General features: G+C 53.8%; 8 protein-coding genes across 8 annotated transcripts; 4 read left to right on the top strand and 4 right to left on the bottom strand.

The window, feature by feature from the left end:
* Positions 1-420: 420 nt before the first annotated feature.
* Positions 421-2,789, bottom strand: HER10_EVM0000275 (mannan polymerase II complex ANP1 subunit). The gene is made up of 5 exons (XM_035470063.1): positions 2,393-2,789; positions 1,626-2,305; positions 1,251-1,570; positions 1,103-1,198; positions 421-1,049 (listed from the first exon to the last, which is right to left on the bottom strand). The coding sequence occupies exons 1-5, from the start codon at positions 2,500-2,502 to the stop codon at positions 687-689; spliced, it is 1,569 nt and encodes a 522-aa protein (XP_035331129.1). The 5' UTR covers positions 2,503-2,789; the 3' UTR covers positions 421-686.
* Positions 2,790-5,142: 2,353 nt separating this feature from the next.
* Positions 5,143-6,731, top strand: HER10_EVM0007819 (3' exoribonuclease). Its single transcript, XM_035477363.1, has 2 exons — positions 5,143-5,427; positions 5,481-6,731. Exons 1-2 carry the CDS (start codon positions 5,310-5,312, stop codon positions 6,257-6,259), a joined length of 897 nt encoding a protein of 298 aa, XP_035331623.1. The 5' UTR covers positions 5,143-5,309; the 3' UTR covers positions 6,260-6,731.
* Positions 6,732-7,242: 511 nt separating this feature from the next.
* Positions 7,243-11,794, bottom strand: HER10_EVM0003771 (tRNA intron endonuclease). The gene has a single exon (XM_035473435.1). It carries the CDS (start codon positions 11,524-11,526, stop codon positions 10,642-10,644), a length of 885 nt encoding a protein of 294 aa, XP_035331378.1. The 5' UTR covers positions 11,527-11,794; the 3' UTR covers positions 7,243-10,641.
* On the top strand, positions 7,572-10,421 carry HER10_EVM0009612 (uncharacterized protein; the record flags this gene model as incomplete). The annotated part of the gene is made up of 2 exons (XM_035479097.1): positions 7,572-8,193; positions 8,224-10,421. 2 exons carry the CDS (start codon positions 7,572-7,574, stop codon positions 10,419-10,421), a joined length of 2,820 nt encoding a protein of 939 aa, XP_035331730.1.
* A 2,270-nt stretch (positions 11,795-14,064) lies between the features above and the next one.
* HER10_EVM0006108 (RNA polymerase Rpb8) lies at positions 14,065-15,311 on the top strand. Its single transcript, XM_035475703.1, has 2 exons — positions 14,065-14,606; positions 14,668-15,311. Exons 1-2 carry the CDS (start codon positions 14,260-14,262, stop codon positions 14,771-14,773), a joined length of 453 nt encoding a protein of 150 aa, XP_035331514.1. The 5' UTR covers positions 14,065-14,259; the 3' UTR covers positions 14,774-15,311.
* Positions 14,993-16,276, bottom strand: HER10_EVM0006473 (NUDIX domain-containing protein; the record flags this gene model as incomplete). Its single annotated transcript, XM_035476056.1, has 2 exons — positions 16,031-16,276; positions 14,993-15,962 (listed from the first exon to the last, which is right to left on the bottom strand). The coding sequence occupies exons 1-2, from the start codon at positions 16,153-16,155 to the stop codon at positions 14,993-14,995; spliced, it is 1,095 nt and encodes a 364-aa protein (XP_035331534.1). The 5' UTR covers positions 16,156-16,276.
* A 205-nt stretch (positions 16,277-16,481) lies between these two features.
* On the bottom strand, positions 16,482-20,768 carry HER10_EVM0012806 (GDA1/CD39 family protein). The gene is made up of 2 exons (XM_035482190.1): positions 20,033-20,768; positions 16,482-19,961 (listed from the first exon to the last, which is right to left on the bottom strand). Exons 1-2 carry the CDS (start codon positions 20,043-20,045, stop codon positions 17,911-17,913), a joined length of 2,064 nt encoding a protein of 687 aa, XP_035331951.1. The 5' UTR covers positions 20,046-20,768; the 3' UTR covers positions 16,482-17,910.
* Positions 16,799-17,416, top strand: HER10_EVM0006082 (uncharacterized protein; the record flags this gene model as incomplete). Its single annotated transcript, XM_035475678.1, has 1 exon — positions 16,799-17,416. One exon carries the CDS (start codon positions 16,799-16,801, stop codon positions 17,414-17,416), a length of 618 nt encoding a protein of 205 aa, XP_035331512.1.
* Positions 20,769-23,048: the final 2,280 nt, after the last annotated feature.

Here is a 23,048-nt window from a genome sequence, read left to right as displayed (position 1 = left end):
ACCTCAGTACCCGAAAGCTAAGCTGTGGAGGTACGTATCCTCCCAAGGTTCTAGCCTTCGATAGAGGTAGAGGCACTAAGTTAATAACTTCATACTTCCTTTCCATTTGTCAACTACCTCAGCCTCCAGCCTTGGCCGCCAAGATACTACACCTGTTACTGAATCCTATGGCAAGACACTTCCACACAAACAGATGCTATTCGGGGCTGCTTTGCTACAATCATTACAGTCATGATTCCAAGTGGCATCTCCGTAAATAAGAGATGGAGTCTTGAGCGAGGCCAGACCATCGCGATTTTCCCTAATCAACAAGAGTCCTGGACTGACAAGGTTGCTTCGGGCCTATTCTCTGCATCTAATCACGTATATTGAATTCTCAACTGTACATCTGTAACTCATAATTTCGCGGGCTAGTTCTATGCCCGATGCGTTGCCCGTGTCTTTGGGCCCCAAGATAAATCAACGCCTTCCTACAACATCCCCTTGTTCCAGACCATCCGGTGGCAGATATCCTAGTGTACAACAAAAGTTGACAACACGGCTCGACTCTGCTTTTTATCCCCGTGTATCGATTGCACAAGCTGTCTGCTGGTGGCAAACTGCGTACCGATACTTGTTCATCAAGAACAGCTACAGAACCCAGCAATGTTCGACGGTAGGGAGTCGTCCTACTAGATTTATCCTCCTCAGCTCTCAGCCTTCTTGGCGAATGCTGCGCCGTTTCCGTCCTTTTCCTTTTTTGCCGGCTTGTCTGACTTGCCTTCTGCATCCTTCTTGTCTACTGCTGCGGCCTTCTTGTTTGTATCCGCTTGCTTGCTGTCGGCATCTTTGGGCGACTTGGCCTCCTTGCCCTCCTTGGCGACCTCCTTGGTGTCTTCCTTGGTGCCCTTCGTCTCTTTCTTCTTCTCTCCGACGACGAGGTTTTGCATATCAGTCTTGTCCTTCTCCCACTGGCTGCTGGCATCGCCGAACTGCTCTTTGACCTTCTTAGCCTTTTCGGCCTTTTCTTCTTCCTCTTTTTGGCTAGCAAGCCTCTCCTGCTCCATTTCCTGTATTGCGTTAGAATAGATTTCATGACGTTGCCATTGAGCAAGCGACGTACCTCCATGTGCTTGATGTCGTCAACACTAGGCTCGTAAAGATGCCAGATCGTGTAGTGCGGCAGACCGACAACAGAGTATTCCATGCGCTTCGCCATCTACAGTGGAATGGTTAGTTCTCTTCTACATTCAGTAGCACAACCATCTTACCTTTCCGAATCCTTCCGTCTCAGCGTGCTTCTCGAAACTAAAAGCTGGGAAGTGTACTCCAGACCGGAAGACCTTGGCCTTGGCAAGAATACTGACGCCGCCCACTCCATCAATCTCCATCTCCATATCAGGGTCGCCATACGGGTCTCGCAGGTATGCCAAATGCGGTCGCCAAGTTGCATACTCGGCGTAACCTTCAACGATCACGGCATCTTCGTCCAAAGTGTCCGCGAGAGCTAGCGCCGTTTCTGATTCCTGCCATGAGTTGAGATCATACGGCTGCTCTCCGCCGAGCCAATCGGGCAAAGGTCGCCAAACATCTGCGAACTGTCAGCGAGATACTCTCCCTCGCCCCTCGGGGTTTCTTGAACTTACTTGGCACAATCACGTCCTTGTTGTGACGCATGAGATCTTCGAGGATGGTGAATGGGGCGGTTTCGACGTCAACGTCGCGCCAGTACACCCAGGAATGGTATGGCCGCAGGGCGGCACTGAGTAGCCAGTTACGGGCCTGGGCCATCAACTTCCTTCGGCTCGCCTGTGCCGCGAATCCGTGACGACTCTCGACATCCTGGTTGACCTTTTGTCCAAAATCCTTTTCGATGATGGAGATCTCGCCGTAAGGTTGTTTGGGGTCCTCGTCGGCCTGAATCTCCTCCAGCATATCGTTGAGAACCTGTAGGGTGCGGTCCTTGGAGTCGGAGACCAGGAAGGCAAGGTCGATGAGGTGGTGGGGGTAGGTGAAGTTGCGCAGATGGGAGGCGAACATGGACAGATGTGACTCGGCGTCTCTCAGAGGGACGCAGAGAAGAATGCGCTCCTCCCGCTCCCATCCCCTAGCAGTCCCCTGCACATTGCTGAGATCGTAGTATCGCACTGTTTCCAATTGCAAGTCGCTGCTGGCGGACAGCAGGCCGAGGGAGAAGATGGAAGTCAGGGAGGCTCCCGGCCAGACGAAGACGAGAAAGAAGATGGCGACGACGGCGACAATGATGAGGCGGGTTACTAGACGCTGACGACGACGATTCGCGGGTGTTGAGGCTCGTGGTTGGTATCTGTTGAGAAGAGAATGACAGGTCAGCGAGGCGCGGCGCAAAGGATAGAAGCAATCAGCGAGGAGAGAACAAAGGTGTCTTCCTGACCTATGGGGGGAGATCTCGAACGTGTTCCCCCTTGGATATCCATTGGAGTAACCACTCGCATGATGCCGCGGCACCACCTTGGAGGCTGAGGAAGAATAAGAAGGCAACATCCAGGGCACTGGGTGGAAGTCGAATTCCCGGTCCCGAGGTGAGGGTGGAGAATTGTACAGCAATGAAGCACCTCGCCCAGCCCTTGGGAGTCGTGAAGATTAAGCAGAGGAGAGCATCTAAAACCAGGGGGAGCGAGTGCTGTGGTCGGTTGGCTGGAAAGTGCGGCTCGAGCAGCGAACGTGTCAAGTTGTCGAAAGGTATGAAGGCCGCGATCGCGATGACGGATGACAATGCGTCTTGAGGAGGATAATATGGGATGGGTCAGGTAGGTTAAGGGAGCGTCGACGGGATACCTGCGAATACGGGGTCTGGGACTGGACCGGGACGCCAACTTTGGCTACGTATTATTTTATTTTCAGATTGCCTCTCTGTCATCCCAGGAATTGAATAGGTACTTGGCAGCCCAGCTGTGACAGGGCACCTAACCAGGTACCGGCACCCCTGCTTCGCGCCGTTTGGGAACGATGCACAGTAAGGACAGCGTACTTTGAACGTGTCCATCTGCCAAAGGCAGGGTGGCAGGGCGGGAGGATGGGTACGCAGTGCACAGTCTGCAATGTAATTGGACGAGACTTGGCGCAAGAAGCCTCCCTGAGCTCCCACTAGTCTGGATTCCACTGCCTCAAGCTACGCGGGACCAAGCTACCTTGCCTTTCGAGCTTCTGAATCCGCGACTATCTGGCCGCACAATCGCCCGGGAGGTCTGTAAATCTGCCTCCGTTAAAGCTTAACCTCCCTTCCATCCACCATCGCTCCCGACGATAAGGCGGTATTCAGTGCTCTTCTAAGTCTTCTCTTACGGCCCCCCAAATACTTTCATGACACCGACGAGCGTCAGTCATCCTCAAAAACACCAACATCTGTCTGAAGACTTAGGCGCAGAGTCAGACTCGATAGAGCTGATAGAAAACCGTCGATCAGAGAAATGGGTAACATGGCTTGCGGGCTTGTGAAAGATACCAGGGAGTATGGGCAAGATCACGACTAGGGAGAGATACGTCGTAAACCCCTTTGAACGCAGGTGGTAAGGTAAGTTAAGGCAAGGCGCCTTACCGCAACGCCCGAATTGAACAGGTAAGTCCTTTCGGTGATGAAATTTTGGTCGAGACCACGCAACACAATACATAGGTGTCGTATTTCACTCTCAGACGTGAGGTGTTCGGCATTCCCGAGGCCATCATACATAGACATGTTACCCACTCGCCTACACACTCCGTCATGCTGCACTTGCGGTTGTGGGGGACATCAGGGAGGAGAGCGCGACTAGAGACCAACAGTCCATCTGACGTCTTAGTCATCTCCAACGCCTTGCCACATCATCTCGACTGAAGCCGCAGGTGGATGAATTGTGCATGCGAGGCTACCCTTCACTTTAGGTATCATGAACACAACGAAATAAAAGCGCTCTGGTGGACATCACGGGAGACAGGCATGGATACACAATTCACATTACCGAGGCAGGGCAAGACGAGAATGAGTCCTAAACGTGGCCATCATTAGCAAAGTGAACCACACGTAAAGGCTACTTGAGAGAGTATGATCATGGCATCAGGTCAGACAAGCCGGGTGTACTCATTCAGCCTAGCCGGCCTCGCGAACCCTGAACCTCAGAACGAGGAACCGAGAAGCTCAGCACTGAAGTCAAATGACGACTCCCGAGGGAGACAACTCCACCACCTTCCTCGTCCCTCCGGAGAGAAACTCCAGTGTGGGAGGATGACTCGGCTGGCATGACATAGTTGAATGGATAAGCTATGGTCATCATGATGTTGCATGCGCCCGAGCAGGAAGCCCGAGAAGCACGCGAGGGAAAGCATTGAGAACAAGAAAATTCTTACCTGTGCTTGCGCGTTTACCCACCATGTTGGGGGCAACAGCTCTTACGCTGAATAAACAAGATTGATTGCCTGCTGTAGGACTGTTCCTGTTAGCTATTTGACTCGGATGATCAAACAGTAGCAAAGGAAGAAGGTAGACGTCGTATCAGACAAAGTTTTTGGTATATGGGTTATCATCACAGTGTTCAGTAGCAGAACTGAATGATATGGTTGTTCATCATAGTCGACGATGTGCAGGTGCTGCAAATAGAGAGACGGAAGAAGCAAAGTTAACGTACCCAAAAAGTGTAGACAGGAAGTTCTGACGACGAGAAATTCACCTGGTTTATTGACCTTGAACCACAGTTAGTAATGTTCTCTTTTCTGGTCTCTAGAGAATGTGCTGAAGGTCCATAGTGGCGTAGGATCAGATGGTGATGCATGTTTGTTCTTGCGCTCAGGAGATCGCGGGAACGGTGTGTAAGATATACATCATGAAGGTGGACAATGGGCGCAAATGAGGCTGCAAAAACTTACCGAGTAAAATGCTCTCGAAGCTGACCATGCGAAAGCAGCCCATTTTTGGCTGCCGGAGCATTGTTCTTTTCGCGCTTGCGAAAGATGGTGGTTGAAGTTAATGGAGGGAAGGAGTGTGGTGAAAAATTTCGACTCGAAGTATCGAGCCTTATATGGCATAATGGGATGTCTCCACTTACCTTTGTGGACCCGGCGCCGGCGCGCAGATGCATCTAAGCGGGTATGGTAGCCGTAACGCAGTGGTCGGTAACGACCTGGAAAATTCACCTCAGGCCTCATCTCGAGCAGCTAAGAAAGGCCCTCGACCCAGGCAAACGACGTCAGGCATTCATCAACCACACACATATCGCGGGAAGTCATCTTCTGCCAAACTAATACTGCCAATCAACAAACCGGTCAAACCGCCCTCCTCACTACTGGGAATAAAAAACCAAAACAGAGTCTCTATCAAGATGGCTGATCGACGGAGAATTAATGGACCGCCTGGTACAACATTACCGCCCGTTTATGAGACTACGGATCCGATTGCGACCCCCAGGGAAAGGCCGGCAAACGGAATTCGAGGATTGTGTTAGTTGACCATTGCTTTTCCCTTGGAAGTTGATCATGCTAATAGTGAGAAGTTCTCAAGACTGGCGTCACTCCCACAGCTTCAGGCTCAGCATACATGGAGATTGAGCCACCACTCGGCCAGATCAAATCTCAGGCTGCTTCTCAGTCAAAGACCAATGGCATGAAGCTCATCTGCACTGTCCATGGGCCTCGTTCGCTTCCTCGATCCGCACCCTTCTCGCCTTACTTGGTGCTCTCAACTCATGTCAAATACGCTCCTTTCGCCACACGTCGACGTCGAGGCTACCTTCGTGACTCGAGTGAGAGAGATCTCAGCGTTCATCTCGACACGGCCCTGCGCGGAGTCATCATTGCGGATAGATGGCCAAAAAGTGGCGTCGACGTGATTGTTACCATTATCGAAGGCGACCAAGAGCGAGAGGCGTCTCACTCCCAAGGCAACGAAGAGTGGGATATGATGAACGTCCTCAGTGGTTGCATCACTGTTGCCGCGGCGGCTCTCGCCGACGCTGGTATCGATTGCGTCGACATGGTCACCGGCGGTGTTGCAGCTCTTGTCTCTTCAAATGAACAAGACACCACAGACACAGACGCGCTGTCTATTGTCTTGGATCCCGTTTCTCTGGAGCACGACAGAATACTTGCCGCTTGCTGTGTGGCTTACCTCCCTTGTCGCGCGGAGATCACCAACCTCTGGGTGAAGGGTCAGCTCTCGCCGTTGGACCCCTTGCTCCATACGAAACTCATGGGTCGCGCTATTCAAGCTTCCAAGGGCAACTACCGCGCCGTTCTCGAGAGGCTCGAAAGCAACCAACCACCCAGTAGTTAATCGATTAGGTCATGGCAAATTACCTAGCGGAGGTGTGCAGCCCGAGTTCAACAACACGGCGTTGATTTTTCGCGCCTTCGAAAAGGAGCCACAACTGAGAATGGCTTCTTGGTGCCTCTGAGCGTCGAAAAAAGTAGCATGCGTTGTCATGCATCAGCTCGGCACATTTTATCGGGTGACTCGCACTCGAGTGATCACGAAGGAGGACGAAGATCTTGGAAGACTGGCAGGCGAAAGCAAGATCACCTTGGGGAGCTCATGCAGAATTGTCAGAGTAATGACAGTCACCGAGCCCTCTACACATAGCCATACTCGTGACCGGTGCGCACAATGTGGACTATGTCGACAACATCCTGTATTATCAGGCGTTGTGGCCAAATCGGCAAAAGATACCAGCCCCATGTATGAAGAAACATTGAGAGCTTCATTCGATAGATGAGGGGGTGACAGACATGGTTAGCAAAATTTGGAGAAGTCTGCTCATTCGATGGTAGGCTGGGAGGCAATAGGACTTCCCTCATCACGATGTGCCTGCTGAGAATTGAGCAAGTGAGCTGTGAATGCCGTACAGATTATCCCGAAAAGGTTTGCTTATGGCCGTTGCCTGTTCTTGTTCCCTTTCACGTCAACGCGATTGCCTTACTTTGTGTTGAGACATCTGCCTGGCAAAGGAAGGAACTCATAGCGGTGCTCCCTGGAAGTTCACTCCGTATAGGTAGACCTTCCGGGTTGTTGATGATACCTTCAAGGTTGAGCATGGATGCTTGTCAGGTACCCACTTTACCCCAACCTCGGTAGCGTAGTCGTCGCAATGAGGAAGCCCTTAGCCGTCTCTCGTAAGCACCCGGACCCCGGCTTCCAGCTCCTCGGTGCTCTGGGCTCGCTATTGTCCGTCAGAAAACGGCGCTAAGGGGTGGAGCGACCTGGAGCGATCAGTGAGCTTCGCGGGCATGCGACAACATCCCTCCATCCCATCCGAGCTTCCGTCCTTATCCATCTCTACACCCCCACCGTCCTTGCCCTCTTGACGAGCCATCTTTGACCGACCTTGGGCCTCGATCATCCGCGAGATACCATCGACGACCGCCTGCCTAGTCGACGACCGCTCCTGACATTGGTTGTCCACAGCTACCTTGTTGGAGACCCTGTCAGCCGAACACCTCCTTCTGCCTGCTGTCCGCATAATGTTCTCCCGCATTCGACGTCACTGCCCATGATCCGAACCGCGACGCTCCCAGCCGCCCCGAGCGATAAGGCTGCTGCCGCTGCCTTTTTATAATCTGGTCTGAAAACCAACCTTTTCCTGGTGACCATGGACAATCTGCATCCACCTCCTACTCTGGAAAATACAGGGGTGTGGCAGAACCTCTCGCTGTGGACCGCCCACCAGGTTCAATACGCCGTAAACATCACCAAGCTCGCTCCTTCCTTCGAAGACCTGGTATGGGCTGGCCCGAGGATGGTGCGAAAGCTCACGGCCTATCTTCCCATTCCCGACTCCCTCGAGAGAGTCATTCCAGAAGCAACGGGACCCGGCATCCTACGTACTACCGACGCGGCCACGACCGCTGCCTTCGATATGAATATACCTCCTCCCATAGGCCGCCTTCCTGGAACTGGTTCTGCTATTCCGGCTGATCCAGATGCTGTCTTGGCGTCTCCAAAGTTCACCATGGAGGGCGCAAGAGGGCTAGGTAGTGTCTTCAGCTATGCAACGAGCAAGTGGGCGCTTTGCTGTATTGCCATGGCAATCGTCCTCAACCGCACGCACATCTTCGCAGCTACTCGCCGACGCTTGCGACTCACTCTGCCGATTCGACTGGCCTTGCGTGGCCTGCCCGTTCTTCTATTCTTGGTACAAGCGCGCGGCCTACTGCGGTCAATCCAGTGCCAAACATCTCCCGACTTTGCCGAAATGCGCTGGGGAAATACAAGCAAGAGCTCCGAGCTCATGTTCTCACAAGCCGGCGGTCTCCTCCATACCATGAGTTCAGCACTGTTGTTGGGGGCTTCGGACGAAGCGTCCTGCACAGCTGTGGGCATGATTCCAACAAATACCAATGACGCGACGCAGGACATGAGGGGATCTCTGTCTCTGTTGTGGCCGCTATTCGGAACGTTTTGCTTCAGTCAATTCCTGGAGACCGTATCGTGTGCTGTGCAGGGCCGACCCGTAGCAGCCGAGACGGGCATGACGCTTTTCGAGCACTCCCTTGCCTTTGCCGAAGCGGATGCTGCCATTAGCAACCAACTTGGCTGGGGCTTGTTTACCCAATCTCAAGTGGCAGATGCTGCTTCGACGAGCGCCAGCAGCATAGCCATCAGCCGCTCCATGATCCTCAGAAGGGTCAACACCTCACCTGAGGTTCTGCTCGTTGCCTTTCTTTCAACCATGAGCCACATTACCAGCCATTTGCTAGGCATCTTCAACCTGCAAGCCAGATTCCGACTCGTCAGCACCGGATTCTGGGGCCTATGCTTCATGGCAAGCATTCTTTGGAGTGCTTTCACGTTCTCCCTGGATGATCCTGCGAAGCAAGGCCTGCTGCGATTTCCGACAGTCTGCATCATCGGCTTCATCCCTCATGTTCTTGTGCTAGGTGGCATTCTGGTCTGTTTCTTCATCTACCTACTCGCCCTCGGTCTGGCGGCCCTCACGCCAACAGAGGGTCAATCAGGACAGAGGCTGAGCCTTCGCGAGCGGCTGGCGCAAGCCCACGCCAACATGCAAGCCAACCTCTCTTTATCCGACATTCGGATCACTATGGAAATGGACTTTTACACCGCTTTGCTTCGGACCGGCTTTGGGGCTATTACTATGGCAAGCGAAGCCGTCTACCTGAACGAAGACAGAGACGTCACAATGAGACCGCACACGTGGCTTGAGGAAGAGAGGTACCGCGAGCTTGAAGAATTACGAAACCAGTGGATCGGAGCCGGCGCTCCTGACTCTCACTATGATACTATTGGCACGATTGGTCTAGTGCCGGTCAAGGACGACCACATGTTGTCCAAGAATGGATACGCTCGCGAACGGGCGGCCCAAAAGGTGCCCAAATCACGGTCTGGGGAGCGAAGATTACGGGACGGCGTTGGCGCTGCGGAGCGGAGTGGCCGATGGTTGATGGCACTGGACTTCATCATGAACATCAACAGACTGATCTTCCGGACGTGGGCTACCACTATGCTGAAAATACTTTCCAAGATTGGCTTACGGCACCCGAGGCTCCTCCTTTGGATCGTTCGCCGACCCAAAGCTGCCACCGACTTGAGGAAGTCGAATCCCAAGGATAGTGCCGGCCGTTCTCAAGCACCTGCAGGTCTTACCGAGTCACCCATGAACATTCCACTGACCGACAGCGTTGATGTCGAATCCGAGTTCCGGCAGCAAGTATGGAGGGGAAACCAGAACTGGGCTCCCACGGACGACGCCGACCTCGATTCGAAGCTGTACGGCTGGTGGCTGAAGGGTGGATGGTGGGGCTCGGCAGACAACAGCGGAGAGTACCAACCGGCGGCGGCATATGATGATGACGATACGACGAGCGTCGTTTCTTTCAGCACGAACGGCGATAGCGATTGGGAATCGGAAGACGCTGGGCAGAGAACGCCCACGCAGTCTAGGACATGGGCTTCGCGCGAGCACACACCGGTCCCGGATGATTCATTACAGCTGTCAGATCTGGCACGCCTGCTACACCCTAGCAACCCCGAAGAGAGGGAAGAGGCGCATGCGTTGGCCGCGCATCTGAGTAGCGACAGAATCGTGACACGATCACAGTATCTCAGGTCACGGCAGCTCCAGCGAACTCAGATACTGCAGCCAAACGGGCAGTCAAATCGTGTCATGACGCGGCCGGTCAAGATGACACCAGACGAGGAGGTTCAACGCTTGGAGCAGTTGCTGCTGTCCCGGCGCTCCCAGTTCTCGACTTCCGTGGATCGCGGGACATCGACATGGGCAGAAGGGGCGGCTGGTCTAGGTCCGGACGGTCCGCAGTGTGTCGTCTGCCAGAGTTCCCCCCGGACCATCATAGTCTGGCCCTGCCGGTGCTTGAGTCTTTGCGACGACTGCCGAGTGTCACTTGCTATGAACAACTTTGACAAATGTGTGTGCTGTCGTCGGGAGGTCATCAGCTTCAGCAGGATCTACGTGCCCTAGGGTTAAGTTGATAATGGCAGGGCGTCTCTGAGGAAGCACGTTTGTGCTTGCTACAATGGGATATCAGAATATTGGGAGATTTTCGGCGTTTGGGGGCGGTTCGTAGCATAGTCATTTCATTGAGGTACACGAAATAGGGGTATCTTGTTGGTATTACATAGGTTATCTAGGCTAAGCGCTGAGCGTCACGTTCATTCAGGCGTGTGGCACAATTTCCAGCTCACATTCCTGCCCATTCAACGCAAAATGCGCGCACCTGCTTAGTGTCACCGTTCACGTCGGGAACCTCTCCGCCAAACAAGAAACCCTTCTTCACTGAAGTTCCCAGACGACCACTGCCAACGATATCAAGCATCGGTATCTTCTCATCCCAATCGTAGTTTGTAGCGAGGAAGTGGGCGTGATACCGCAATGGATCACCCGGGTATACACTGTAATCGGCGCCAAAACGTAGACCAGGAGTCATGAAGTATCCTCTAGACTGCAAGTGTTGGTGCAACGGCCCGGCGAGAGGTCGAGGCACTGTTTCCTCAACCTCGCCCAAAGGCACGAGGAGACCTTCGCTGGTTGTCGGCGTGACCGCCACGGACGGCTTGGCATCCACGCCATCACGGGGTTTGGAGCTCTTATCTGGAACGGCACCTCCAAACAGAGAATCATCCCCCTCGGGACCAGGTTTTGGCTGGGTCGCGGCCGACTTGGCGCCCTTGTTCCTCCGCGTCTGTTCCGTGGCTGCCTTCTTGGCCTGATCCTCTGCCAGCAGCTTCTGCGCCTTGCTCCGACGTTCTTTCAGTAGTGCAATGTAGGCCTGGCGGGTGGCCTTGTCCGGAGAGCGTAGGGACGACAAGTGATGCGAAGCCTCTTCGACGAGGCGGCCTACCTTGTTCTCGATGAGCACGCTGGCCTCCTCGGGTAGCAACTCCAGCGGCAGACTGAGAAACACGTTTTGTGTTGGGTTCTGCGGGGTCGTTCCCACCAGAACGGAGCAGATGTTGTGGCTGCGCCTGATTGTGGCCACATCTTCAGCATCGAAGACGAGGTAGCGATCTGCGATCTTGGAGATGCGCACGGGAGGGACCGAAGGGTCTTCCAACGCTGCTGCCATTGTTCTTGCCTCGGACCGTCTTGGGTCGACCTTGCTGTCCTTGTGTCTGAGAGAAGAGTGTTAGCGACTGCTTGAAAAGCTTGCATGCAAAAAGCTAGTAACAGTGCTGAAAGCCACAAAATCATATCTCGTTAAAATGATAGTTTCGTCACAGAGTGTCAGTGGATTGACAGATTGATTGAGATTGGGTTGTTTAATCATTGAGCTTTGGGAGGTGTTGAAACATGGTAGGAAATTCATAAGACTTACCCTGATGCGTGGTTGTCAGAGTCAAGAAAGAGGTATAGCTGGAAAAATTCGTAGAATTGAGGTTTATGGAGCTGGCAGTGGTGGAGACGGGCGGTGAGGCAGAACCCCTCTGACTCTTAAGGTGATGCTGGAGGTGTTTGTGTGCCCCGTAAGATAGCGTGGCGCTGTGGCTGTGCGTTTGTACCTACTCTTCAACGTCGAGTTGGCCAGGATTCATACCTGCCTTTCGACTTGTAAGTTGCCGTGTCGCGTTAATTCAAACAATTTGACTACTGATTAGGAATATCTGCCATATAATTCCACTGTTTCTATACTTTGATTCAGAGAGAAACTATGAGTTCGAGGACCAAAGCCCTCAAGATACGGCTAGGGCGAACCTATGCAGTACATCAGGGCCTTCACTGATAGTCTTGGGCATGCTGAATCATGGATAGGTTGAAATGGTCTCGTATTGTTATACGCTCAACTCAATCAATTATGTATTCCATCGAAGACTCAAAAGTCTAGCTTCTCCCCCTTCTTCCCCTCTGCCTTGGCCCCTTGGCCCCCATCCCCTTCATCCAACAAAGGCGGGAGAACGTAAGGCTTCACAATGAGCCCACTTGAGCTGCTCATTCTGAAGGAAAGGTCTTCCCGCGAAGACTGGCCCTCTATACCTCCTCCCCTCTCGTGGTAAACAGGGAGGCTATGCACTTTGAGCATACCTTGCACGACGTCTTCTGACTTGGTATTGGGCTCGATGTGCACTTTTCTCGGAAGGGGCAGCATTTCCAGCACTCCGTCGCACAAAAGCTCCATCCATCGTGTAAATCCCGTCGATCGCGGGAACAACGAGGTAGACAGCGAGATCATAGCCGTCAGACTCCCTTCGTGCTGGCGCAGCAGTGCTCTCAATTTGTGCAAGAACTGCAGGGCATCTGCCGGACGGCAGACTGAGGAGCCATAGAGGGCGGGCGACAGAAGGCTCGGCACTACAATACGATGGATAGCACCGGGCGGTGATGCCTTCAGCTTCGCTGACACGTTGCTGATAAATGTGTCCAAAGGGGAAGAGCTACCAGAACCCGATGGCTGGAGCCAGCTCATGGCAGCAGTTGATGGGGTCGCATGCAGTTCGCCCTTGATGTCACTAGGCTGCAGGCGTTTCCCGAGGTCAAAAGAGTGACAGAAAACTTCAGCAGTCCCTGCTGGACCACTGTTGTTCGTCCCTGGAAGATTGCTCATCTTGCGTCAGTGTCCGCGGCCATTCCATGTTCCATGTGGTTCGGGAGAGACGTACTTGGACCGGCATTGTTGCCAAGGCTCTCATATCTCCACGCTATTTTCATCTTCTCGTCTGATGCTGACGCCGATTTCTTCTTACTTGAGCCACTGGCTTTGCCAAGTCCTGGAAGCTCTCCTCTCCACGCGTCCGTTGGGCCAAGCACATGTACTTGTTGGCCCTGCACGAGGCCCTCAGCGGCATAGTATCTGAGAAGTACACCCGAGAAGTCTGTCGTTCCAGACTCCTCTACAAGAATACTGTAGCCAAGAGGTAGCCCTGCGTGTCCTGCCAGGAGTTGGTCTAGTGATGCCGTTCCGGTGGAGGTTGTTGGACGCCCGTCAAGGGGTGATGAACGAGTCCCCACCGGTGGTAGAGCTTCCTGCTTCGGAGGTATGGGCTCTCTTACAGGACCTCTGGTGGTTGGTCCCAGGACGACGTTCTTTTTCCTGAACGACATGATGCCAGGTGTGCTTAAGACACTGAGTTACGAGTTCGCGACTAGTTCTGCTCGAAAATCTGCAGCACTGGGCAGATTCTGACTTGGAAGTGGCTGGGTTGCTGCACCTACCGTCGTGTCAGAAAACCGTTGCCCAAATAAATTACATAAAATTCTCATGAAAGTGGAAGTGATTCCGATGTTGACTCACAGGCAGTATGTACAAGACAACAATCCAGATGTCGCTTCTGATACTGCACTACTGGTATAGATTGCTCACCAGTAATTTAGTGAAAAGAAACTTTATGCACTCAGATACCTGACCTGGGTATAGTTGAGAGCGCCGTGGAAGTGCTGCTACGTGAAGGAAGTAACGGGTAACTTAATTACATCAGATACAGGTTCAGTTCCCCTCCACTGAAGAGGGCAGGTGGGGTTGGTAGTTGCACTTCCTTAGGTACCTTACCTTACCTGACAAAAATTTAAGCCCCACTGATCGCAGTCAGGGACCTAGTTATGCTTCCTAGCCCGACGCGCCCCTCGTCTGATTGCACACTATACCGGTTAACTCAATCACTCTTCGATTTTTATTTTTTTATTTTTACCTTCCCGGCCGGAGCTTCACACGCCTCACCTCGAAAGTCACTTGCCGTCGCTCACGATCCTCAAGCCTTTGCGCCTCCGAACGAAAGACCTTGATATCTTTCTCGCACCACCCGACGACAATACCGCGAATTGCCTGTTCCATTCGCCTCGGAGAAGCACACCAAATTATACAGCAATCATGTCTGGCAGCGGCGATGTCACCCTCTTCGAGGAGTCCTTCACGGTCACCAACTACGACCAGTCCAAGTACGACAGAGTCGCCCGTATCTCGGCCACCTCGACCGACAACCAGACGCTCATGACCCTCGACATCAACATTGAGCTGTTCCCTGCCTCCGTTTCCGACAGCCTGCACGTGGTTCTGGCGACTTCTCTGGCCCACGATGGCAGCAAGGACGACGAGAAGGGATGGCGGGACGTGACCAAGGGCAACCAGGACCGTGAGCCGTCATTGGCCGATATGTTCGATTACGTCTGCTACGGCAAGATCTACAAGTTCGAGGATGCCGACGATGGTCAAACTATGTTCGTGTTCCCGCATTGAATCGAGTGCGCCGCGCAGAAGCTGACCGTGCTGCAATTATAGCAAGGCCTACGTCTCATTCGGAGGCCTGTTGATGTCCCTCGAAGGCCCCTACAAGAAGCTGACCCCGCTGAGAGTCGACTACGTCTACCTGCTTATCAAGAAATGATTGAAAAGATGCTGGAACTTTTCGCAATGGGATTTTCAACGCTTACTCGCTCTATTCTGGCGCGCATAAAAGTGAGGTACTACAAAAGGCTGTACAGAAGTCGTATGGCCCTATACAGCAAGAGCATGGGCACCGGAGTTAAAGGCGTCGGGAAAATCGTTGAAAGAGCGAGCCAGGTTGCTCGTGATATTCCCCGGATCTCGGAACTTTACCCCTGGCTCAAGCGTCCATAGCCCCTAGAGACGGGTCCTGGTTATGCGGCCCAGGAAACGGCATTCGTCGATGGATTCTTTGCGCAATCTGATCATACTCGGGCTCGTTCTCTTTAGTCAAGATACCCCGGCGGATAAAAAAGTCGAGAGCCACCAGCGCGCAATTGGGCTTCCATACGCCTTGTGCGAGTCCTTCGCGGACCTGCTCGACCGTGCACAGGCTGAACTCGGCGACTTCGCCGTCCTTTGGCTGCGGTACAACGTCTGCGGGTAGTTCGAGATCATAAATCCATTGAACTTCGGGATAAATCAGTCCTTCCTCGCCCGCCTCTGCCTCGGTGATGTAAATGTACGTGACCCCGCCAACAAACTTGGTCTGATGGCGAACAATCTCTTCCGGCAGGCTAGCTTCCTCGTCTGCCTCGCGGATGACACACTCAAAAGGGTCTTCCCCCGTCATAAGTCCACCGGCAACGGTGTTGTCCAGCATGCCGGGGAAGGTTGACTTGGTTGGGGAGCGACGCGGAACCCAGATCTTGATGCCGTGGCTCGCTGACGGGTCACGCACAAAGGCCGTCAAGTGAACGCCGTATCGCATGACACCGAATAACCCTGAGGCGGCCCTCTCAATGTCGAAGAGGAGTTCGCCATTGCGGCCGTACACGGGCCACAGCTCGTCGCGCCAACCCCGGAGGATGGGGAAGGTGTCGTTGGCTCTCCAGTACTCAGAGAGGTCCGCCGCCAGCTTGCTGCGGCTTTCTAATGTCGGCCCTTGGAAGGCTCTGAGAGTGCGCTTCTCCGAGTCGACTTGGACTTCCCCCTTGATGCTGTCGGGTACCTTGAGCAGCTCGTCGACTACCCTTGGCAGGACGTATCCAAGAGGTACATCGCCCTGCTCGTCTTTGAAAATGAGAGTGTACACTGAGCCAAACGTCTCAGCATTGGGGGTGTTGACTTGGGGCTGCTTGTACGGATATCTGCATCCTGGGTCAGCTGCGGGGGCTCAGCCTCGGGGTACAATATGCCCAGTGCCAGTGTTTCTCACGAGTCGACCTGGTCGATGAGATCAATGTTGGTGAAGGTCTTCATCTTGTCAGAGTATGTTCTCTTGGTCGTCTTGAGAAGCAACTGGGTGATTATCCGGCTGGGGATCAATAACGATCGTAGCATGTGTTGCTGTGTGTTCTGTAAGATGCGAGGTAGGCGTGGCCTAGAATAAGATGCAGCCGAACCTCGAAACGACGTCGAGATGCATATAAGTCTGACCCCGATGCCGGAAGTGACGTGTGTCCAGCAACAAGAACCGGCATCAAAACTTTGGACCCCTCGAGTCGGACTTCTCGACGGCAAGTACAGAGTAAGGGTATATCCGTCAACCGGGGAGCGGATCCGATACAAGCATATGATTGGCTAGTGTCATCGAGGCTTCTTCCATCGTCTCGAGGCTTCCTCCACAACCTAATGCAGCTGCCCCTCCCCCCACCTTGCAGTACGACAATAATTGTACTTGACCCGGTGCTTCTCACCTCATCGCCAGCCTCATTCTCTCGCAGAGTCCTCAAGCACTGAAGCCTTAGACTTGGTCTTCCTCTGAGAAGCTCCCCTTTTTGTATAATTACGCTGGTAATCCTTCGCTTTTGAAGCTCATGTCTTTGATACACAGCCAACAAGCTAAGTTACTTGCTTCAAAGCTTCAAAGCGATATCTCACCCTCTTCGACCAAATTTTCAGAGTCGCGCAAGGGACGCTATCAAACGGCCTTCCACACCATCCAAGTCATCATTGAAGGCACTCTACCTCTACGTCCACCACCATGTCCGGCCCACTCTTCGGCATCGTCCCGGCCGGCCAGCCCCTGCTGACGGATCCAACATCGGCGCCCTCGGAAACCTCCTTCCTCTATTCCATCTCCGCCGCCAGACCCTTCTCCCACATCACAGTCATGCTCCTCCCAGGCATCGTCCTGCCCCCCGACACCGCAGCCGCAATCTACTTTGCCACGGCCGCCGACGTCGCCGCCGCCACCGCAACGGGCCAGACGCCGAACTTCAAGTTCCTCGGCGGCATCGGCACCGGCAAAGAAAGCGCAACCTTTAAACTCAACGCCGGCAGCAATGCCAACAACGGCGGTGACCCCAGCGTCATGATTGGCGTCTCGGTCGAGCCCGCCGAGTCCGTCTTCTCCCGCATCCAAGAGATCTCCGCCAACAAGGCCTCCTCCTCCTCCTCCAACGCTTCCTCCCAGCCGTCCACGCAGCTTCTGGCGCAGAACATAATCAAAAACGCCTTCAACTTCCTCGCGAGCTTCAGCGGCACGGCCGGCCCGGGAGGTGTCGAGGTCGTCCCGCTCAAGGCATTCGAAGAGTGGTGGAAAAAGTTTGAAAGTCGCGTGCGGTCCGATCCGAGCTTCCTCGAAAGACCGCAAGACTGAGGATGCCCACCGCCATTTACTCACATGTTCCTCTTTTACCTAGTACATAGCACTCTTAATCTGATACCCGAATAGATGATTTCATTGTATTCATGTTCAAGACACGTAGACAAACCCAGTCTAGTCTTCATTGTCATCCGTTTGAAAAATTGGTCTGGAAAGGACTGGCGATTCGGCGTTGTACAACACCCAACGCAGAAGAGGAACAAACAAGTCTGCGACAGCTCAATGCCATGCAATGCCTCCCAAAAGAAAAAGCAATCTCTCGTCTAAAGCGGCCCGGTGACACTTCCCGTGTGACGAAACGCCGTTAACTGCCTCCATTCCGAAAAGCCCAGAGGGGCCTTGATGCTGGGCCAATCCATCTTGCCTGATAAACGCCGTCTCCAGAAGAATGAACAAGAAGAAGAAAAAAAACACCCAGGTGAAATCCCCATCCAGTCGCTAGCAGGCATGCATAATCTTACACTGCGTATAGCAGGCATCTCTGTTACTTAATCCTCATCCAAGGGCTTCATAAGCGGACTCTTCAGTCGTGTCGGACTACCAGCGCGACTGCGACGTCCAGCATTCACCAGACTTGGTACCAGCCTCTCTCTGCTCTCCGTTCTCACTGCCAAACCACCTCGGTCCATCGAAAAGGTTGGCCGAGCGTCGTCGAATCGCTCAATGTTGAGTTTCGGGGTGGCAAGGCCGGAAGAATGACCTGCCCTGGAGCCCTCGCTGCTGTCAGAGTGCTCGTTCTCATCAGAGTCGACGGAGCCTAGCTCGAACTGATCGGCATCGCCCTCTTCAAGAACTCGTTCGTAGGTTGCCGATGACCGTCCAAAAAGCTTGTTGGTGAATGAAAAGCCCCGCCCGAACTTGCGAGGACTGCCCGGACGTCTCGTTCCACGAACGGCAGACGCAACCTTGCCGAACCATCGTGCTCGGCGGTCTCGCTTGCGCAGGAAAAAGGCCAAGACAACCAGAACCAGGATGAAAGCCAGGAAACCAGATCCAGATTTCGTCTTCGCCTTGTCCAGGAGCTCATCAGCATCCCAATCGTCATCGTCGTCGTTATCTCCGATCGTTATAGGGGAGAACTTGGATCCCGCGGGCTCAAAGTCGGTCGCGCCGGCAACGTTGCTTCCAAAGCCAACAGGCTGGGCACTTCCTGAAGGGGGGACTTGACCGGCGGCATACAGCACCATCTTACCCAGAGTCCAGCTGACTTCGACGCCATCGATTTCGTTGACTGGCTGGAAGGGATCGACGAACCCTTTTTCCTTGGCTTCCTCCAGGGTACCCTTCGTAACGTTGAGACCGGGTTGCGGCGTATGTTCGAGTCCTGGTCGCGGAATGCCGATTCCTTCGTAAAGGACGTTGATGAGCCAGGACGCCTTGAAGCAGGCTTCCTGGGCATTCTTTGCTTTCTGGGCAGAAGACTTCTTTCGCGCATCAATTTTGGATTCGATATCCACCCAATTCTGTGTGCAAAAGTCCACAACGTTCTTCTGGTATGTTGCCAAGTCGTATGCCGTCTTGTGACCCTTTCCGAATACTCCGTGGGTCGTGTGCCAAAACTCCGAGACACCGACAAAGTGGTTCACGTCGAAATCAATGTTTGGTACGTGCTGGCCGTTGAGGAGGCAAGGCTCATCTGTACACGGAGTGTCTTTTCCAAGGAGAGGCTCGGTTTGGCGCAGGCATTCGTCGAATCGGCCGGTGCCGAGTAGGGAGAGTTCCTTGCCCACATACTCAGCCTCGACAGGGTCGCCTTTGACGTTTGTTCGCAAGCCCGCAGGGAGGCACGGATCCGGTAGCTCGAGGTCGTTGGGCTTGCCGTACTGTTCTTTGAGCTTGTCGATATAACGCTCGCGGGCCTGGTTCGCGCCGTAGCCAAGCCAGGTGGCAGTGAAGACCCTGTGCTCAATGGTGCTGCCGTCCAGGGTGCGCAAGCGAACAAGCTTCAGATCGTCGGCATGCCTCTCAGCTTCTGTGCTGTTTGGCGCGAACGCAATCTGCGCCGAGGCACCTCCCATGTCCAGAAAGCCGTATGTGTGGTGGCCTTTGCCGTGCGTGTGCTTGTCGGGGTGGTCGAAACCGCCAAGCAGATAGTTTGTAGCGAGCCAGCCATACAGACCCTCGGTCTCCCCAGAGATTACCTGGATGTTGGTATTGCAGTCGGGTAGCGAGAATCGCGTGTTTTGCTGTAGGTAGGAGCACATGTTGCGGAGGAGAGCCTTTTGTTGGTGGTCGGGAAGGAGACGCATGCCGGCCGTGGCCATGAGGTAGACGGGCGTGTCGGCAACCTTCTTGTCGGGAACCTCCTTTAGGGCCAAGTTGATGAGGGATTCCAGGTGTCCATGGCCGATCTCTTCTGGCTTCTCGGCGAAGGAGGACACGCCAGGGCGAATCTTTTCGCTCGTCTGCAGCTTGATCTTGGGCAGACTGTGAAGCTCTTCCACAGTGGCATGCTTTATGGCTTTGGCGTGGTCCTTCCATTTGTAAACGTACAGGCGTGTGCCCGAGGAACCAGCATCAAAGATGATTCCATATCGCCCTGTTCAGTGAGCACTTGAGTCAGCTAGTTGCACAGTATAATGCCAGACGCGATGTATTCTATGAGCGTACATTTTTTCCCCATGAGGAGCAGCTGGCGCAGTCAAGCTGCGGGTTTCTCGTGGCAGGTTTGGCGTAGGTCGGTTGCAGAAGGCAGAAGGCGTGGCGGGATTATAGCATGGGCGAAGGAAACCCGGCTGGTGATAGAGAAATCGTTATCGAGGTCGAGTAAGCGTGGTGGTGGTGGTACGGCGCCTTGGGACTCGTTCGTTTGATCGATTCGAGTCGGTTGTTTGTTCTTTCGAGATTTGCTCCCTTGGTGGTCACGGTGGAGGAATTTCGAAAACGCCTACAACAAGGCTAGTCGCAATGGAGGATCGTCGTGTTTCGCGGCGAGGTGGGCAGAGTTCGCGTGGAGGACGATAGGTGTTGGCAACGGAATGGGTTAGTTGAAAAACAATTGGGTAGTCGCAAAGGTAGGGCGCAGCGGCAGAGAATTGATTTCAAAAGAGTTTTGTCGTCTAAGATTGATTCAAGCGAGCGTCGGTCATCCTGGAGATTGGACAGGAGAGATTGGAGAACGAAGGTTGGCAATTGATTGCTCGATTGATTACCGGCGTCAGGGGAATACACGGCCAAGGCAAATGGAAGGGACGGGGAGAGAAAAGAAGTCTGGAGACGTGGTTCTAGGACTTGGGGGTGGGACTCTGGAGTGGAGAGAGCTGATGGAGACGCAGACGCACTCGCGGTAGGTGAGTGGGTGAACAGACATACGCAGTAGGCAAACGGAGACGACGACGGGAGACGGAGACAGGGGGTGTGGCTCGTGTTGGGGCCTGGGCTGGCACGCCTTGGTATAAGTTGGTCCCTCTGGGAATGGGATTACTGAGGTGACAGGGTGGCAGAATGACGGGACAGGGTTGCATTCAGCCAGAGATTACGCATCCACGCACACTGTAAAGGTAGGTGGTTTCTGTTATCTCATGTCTTATCGGCGAAAAAAAAAGATGGATAGCCAATGGCAGTTGGAGGCTAGAGCAAGTCTCCACACTGTGTTGGGCACTTGCTCAAGTACCTTACCTACCTTGGAGGATTAGCCAAGCACCCAAGGTGCCTCAGTGCCTGCAGGCAGCGTACAGACCGAGACTACAGAATAGTGGCTGGCTACCCTTTTCAACACTAGTCCTAAAGGTGAGGTGACGGGAGGTGAAAGATGGCAAACCGTCTGGCTGTGTGTCTGCGCCGGTCTTGACTTCAAACGAGGGAGTGCGTAACCGTCTGATTGTTGGTCATGATTGGTGCCCTCGGGGGAACGTGCCTTTTCCCCTCGACTGCCGGATACATACTTTAGGTGCAGTCGCCCAGGGCTACACAGTACCTGCCGTGACAGCACCCAATGGAAGGTTGGACGGAAATGCTCTCGGGGGTTTCTGCATCTCGATGTACGGATACTTGCGCTGGAATCACGGTGCCAATCGCCAAGGTACCTTATCTTGCGCGTTCTCCCTTGATCATCGCCCAGAGCTGTATGCAGCATTGCAGATAAGGTACACTAGACGTTTCCCACTGATAGGGACCATCAACCCGCGGGCCATCGACTTTATCCCTCACTTCCTCCTCCCTCGACTCAAGGACCGTGCCGGCGCGTGCATCAACTAATGGAAGGAAAAGAAGCCTCGGAAGAATTGGGGGACCACACCAGTACCAAGCACTAGGTAATCCAGCGCGGCGCGCCACTGTGCACGCTGCAGCAGCGCCCATTGGAGTGCAAGTGTCGCCGGTCGGGCGTGCCGTGGTCCCTTACTCGCCATCGTCGCCCCCCTCTGGCCCGTGCACCGTGAGAATTCTTCGGATTGCTCACTGGGCTAGTGGATTCACTAGTAGATACCCCTGCCGTCGGACTGCAGAACTTGGTTGGACCCCTGACTTGGCGTGTCAGATTGGCCAGCCGGGAATGCCACGGCGTGACTACGGAGCACACTGTGCTCGCCGCGTACGAAGTACACCTTGAGGCAGGCATGGCAGGCATGGCTACCGGTAGGCACGGAATTTGGGAAGCTCCTTCTGCAACCGTCGTTCCCACGGTTCCAAACTTGATGCTTACCTCATCACATGTCCACCAAGTGCAAGAGATATATTTATCCCCCCACCACAAGTCTCGCAACCTTACTGACTGCAGTTCTGTGAGAGAGCGGAGTTGTGCAGATGCAGGGCACAGTGCTTCAAGACAGTGCCAAGGGATGCATGCAGGCCATCACGCAACTAATAAACTAACCGGCCCACGGTTACGACGAGGATTGCCCCGTCTGCTATCGCAACTTTGGCCCAAGATAATTTCTTATTCTCTTCTCTGCTCTTTCTTTTCCCACCTTAGAATTGGTGCACAATCTAATGAACCACATGGTTGCGGGGTCCATCGTACATGTACATATGGCAACTTGTCTTCAAAACGCCACGCGTGTATCAAGCCGAGACTTTCTCCCTTTTGCTATTCGCTTTCTTTCAGCTTCCTCGTGACTGTCAAGGGGGATTGATTTATGGGCTCTCGAGTGTCCCCTGGTACAATATAGCTCCGTATCACACTCAACATATTGTAGACTCAAATACTTGGGTCGAATGAGGCTCTCCAAGTCCAACCCAATATTACTTCTGCTTGCAAGGTGCAGCTCGTCGACCCACCCCCGCCCCCAATGATATCACGCTGTGCTTAACTTCCCATTTTATAGCCTTCTTTCGTCTCAACATCCCGTCTGCTCAACCAGCATCACCAACTCTCCTTGGATTTGTGTCTTGTTCTCGCCCGCTTTGGTATCTGAAACCACCGAGCGCCGATGTTGAGCACCAACGTCATACGCCATCGTCCGGGGCTGCAGCGAATGGCATCCGCCCTCCCGCCGCGCATCATCCGTCGCTGACCCCTCACCCCACTGTCAACGCTCGTCCTGGCTTTCACCTGTCCTCCAGATGGGATGACTCCCCAACGCCTCCCATTGTAATCCCAGCTTGCGCCTATCCTGTCGCCCGGATCCCAGCTCCGGGAGAACAGGCAATGCGCTACAAACCAAGGCCGTTTGACTGTTGTCGACAC

Source organism: Colletotrichum scovillei, assembly GCF_011075155.1.
Source record: "Colletotrichum scovillei strain TJNH1 chromosome Unknown Contig00007, whole genome shotgun sequence".
Lineage (NCBI taxonomy): Eukaryota > Fungi > Ascomycota > Sordariomycetes > Glomerellales > Glomerellaceae > Colletotrichum > Colletotrichum scovillei.
This window is presented reverse-complemented; position numbering and strand designations above follow the sequence as displayed.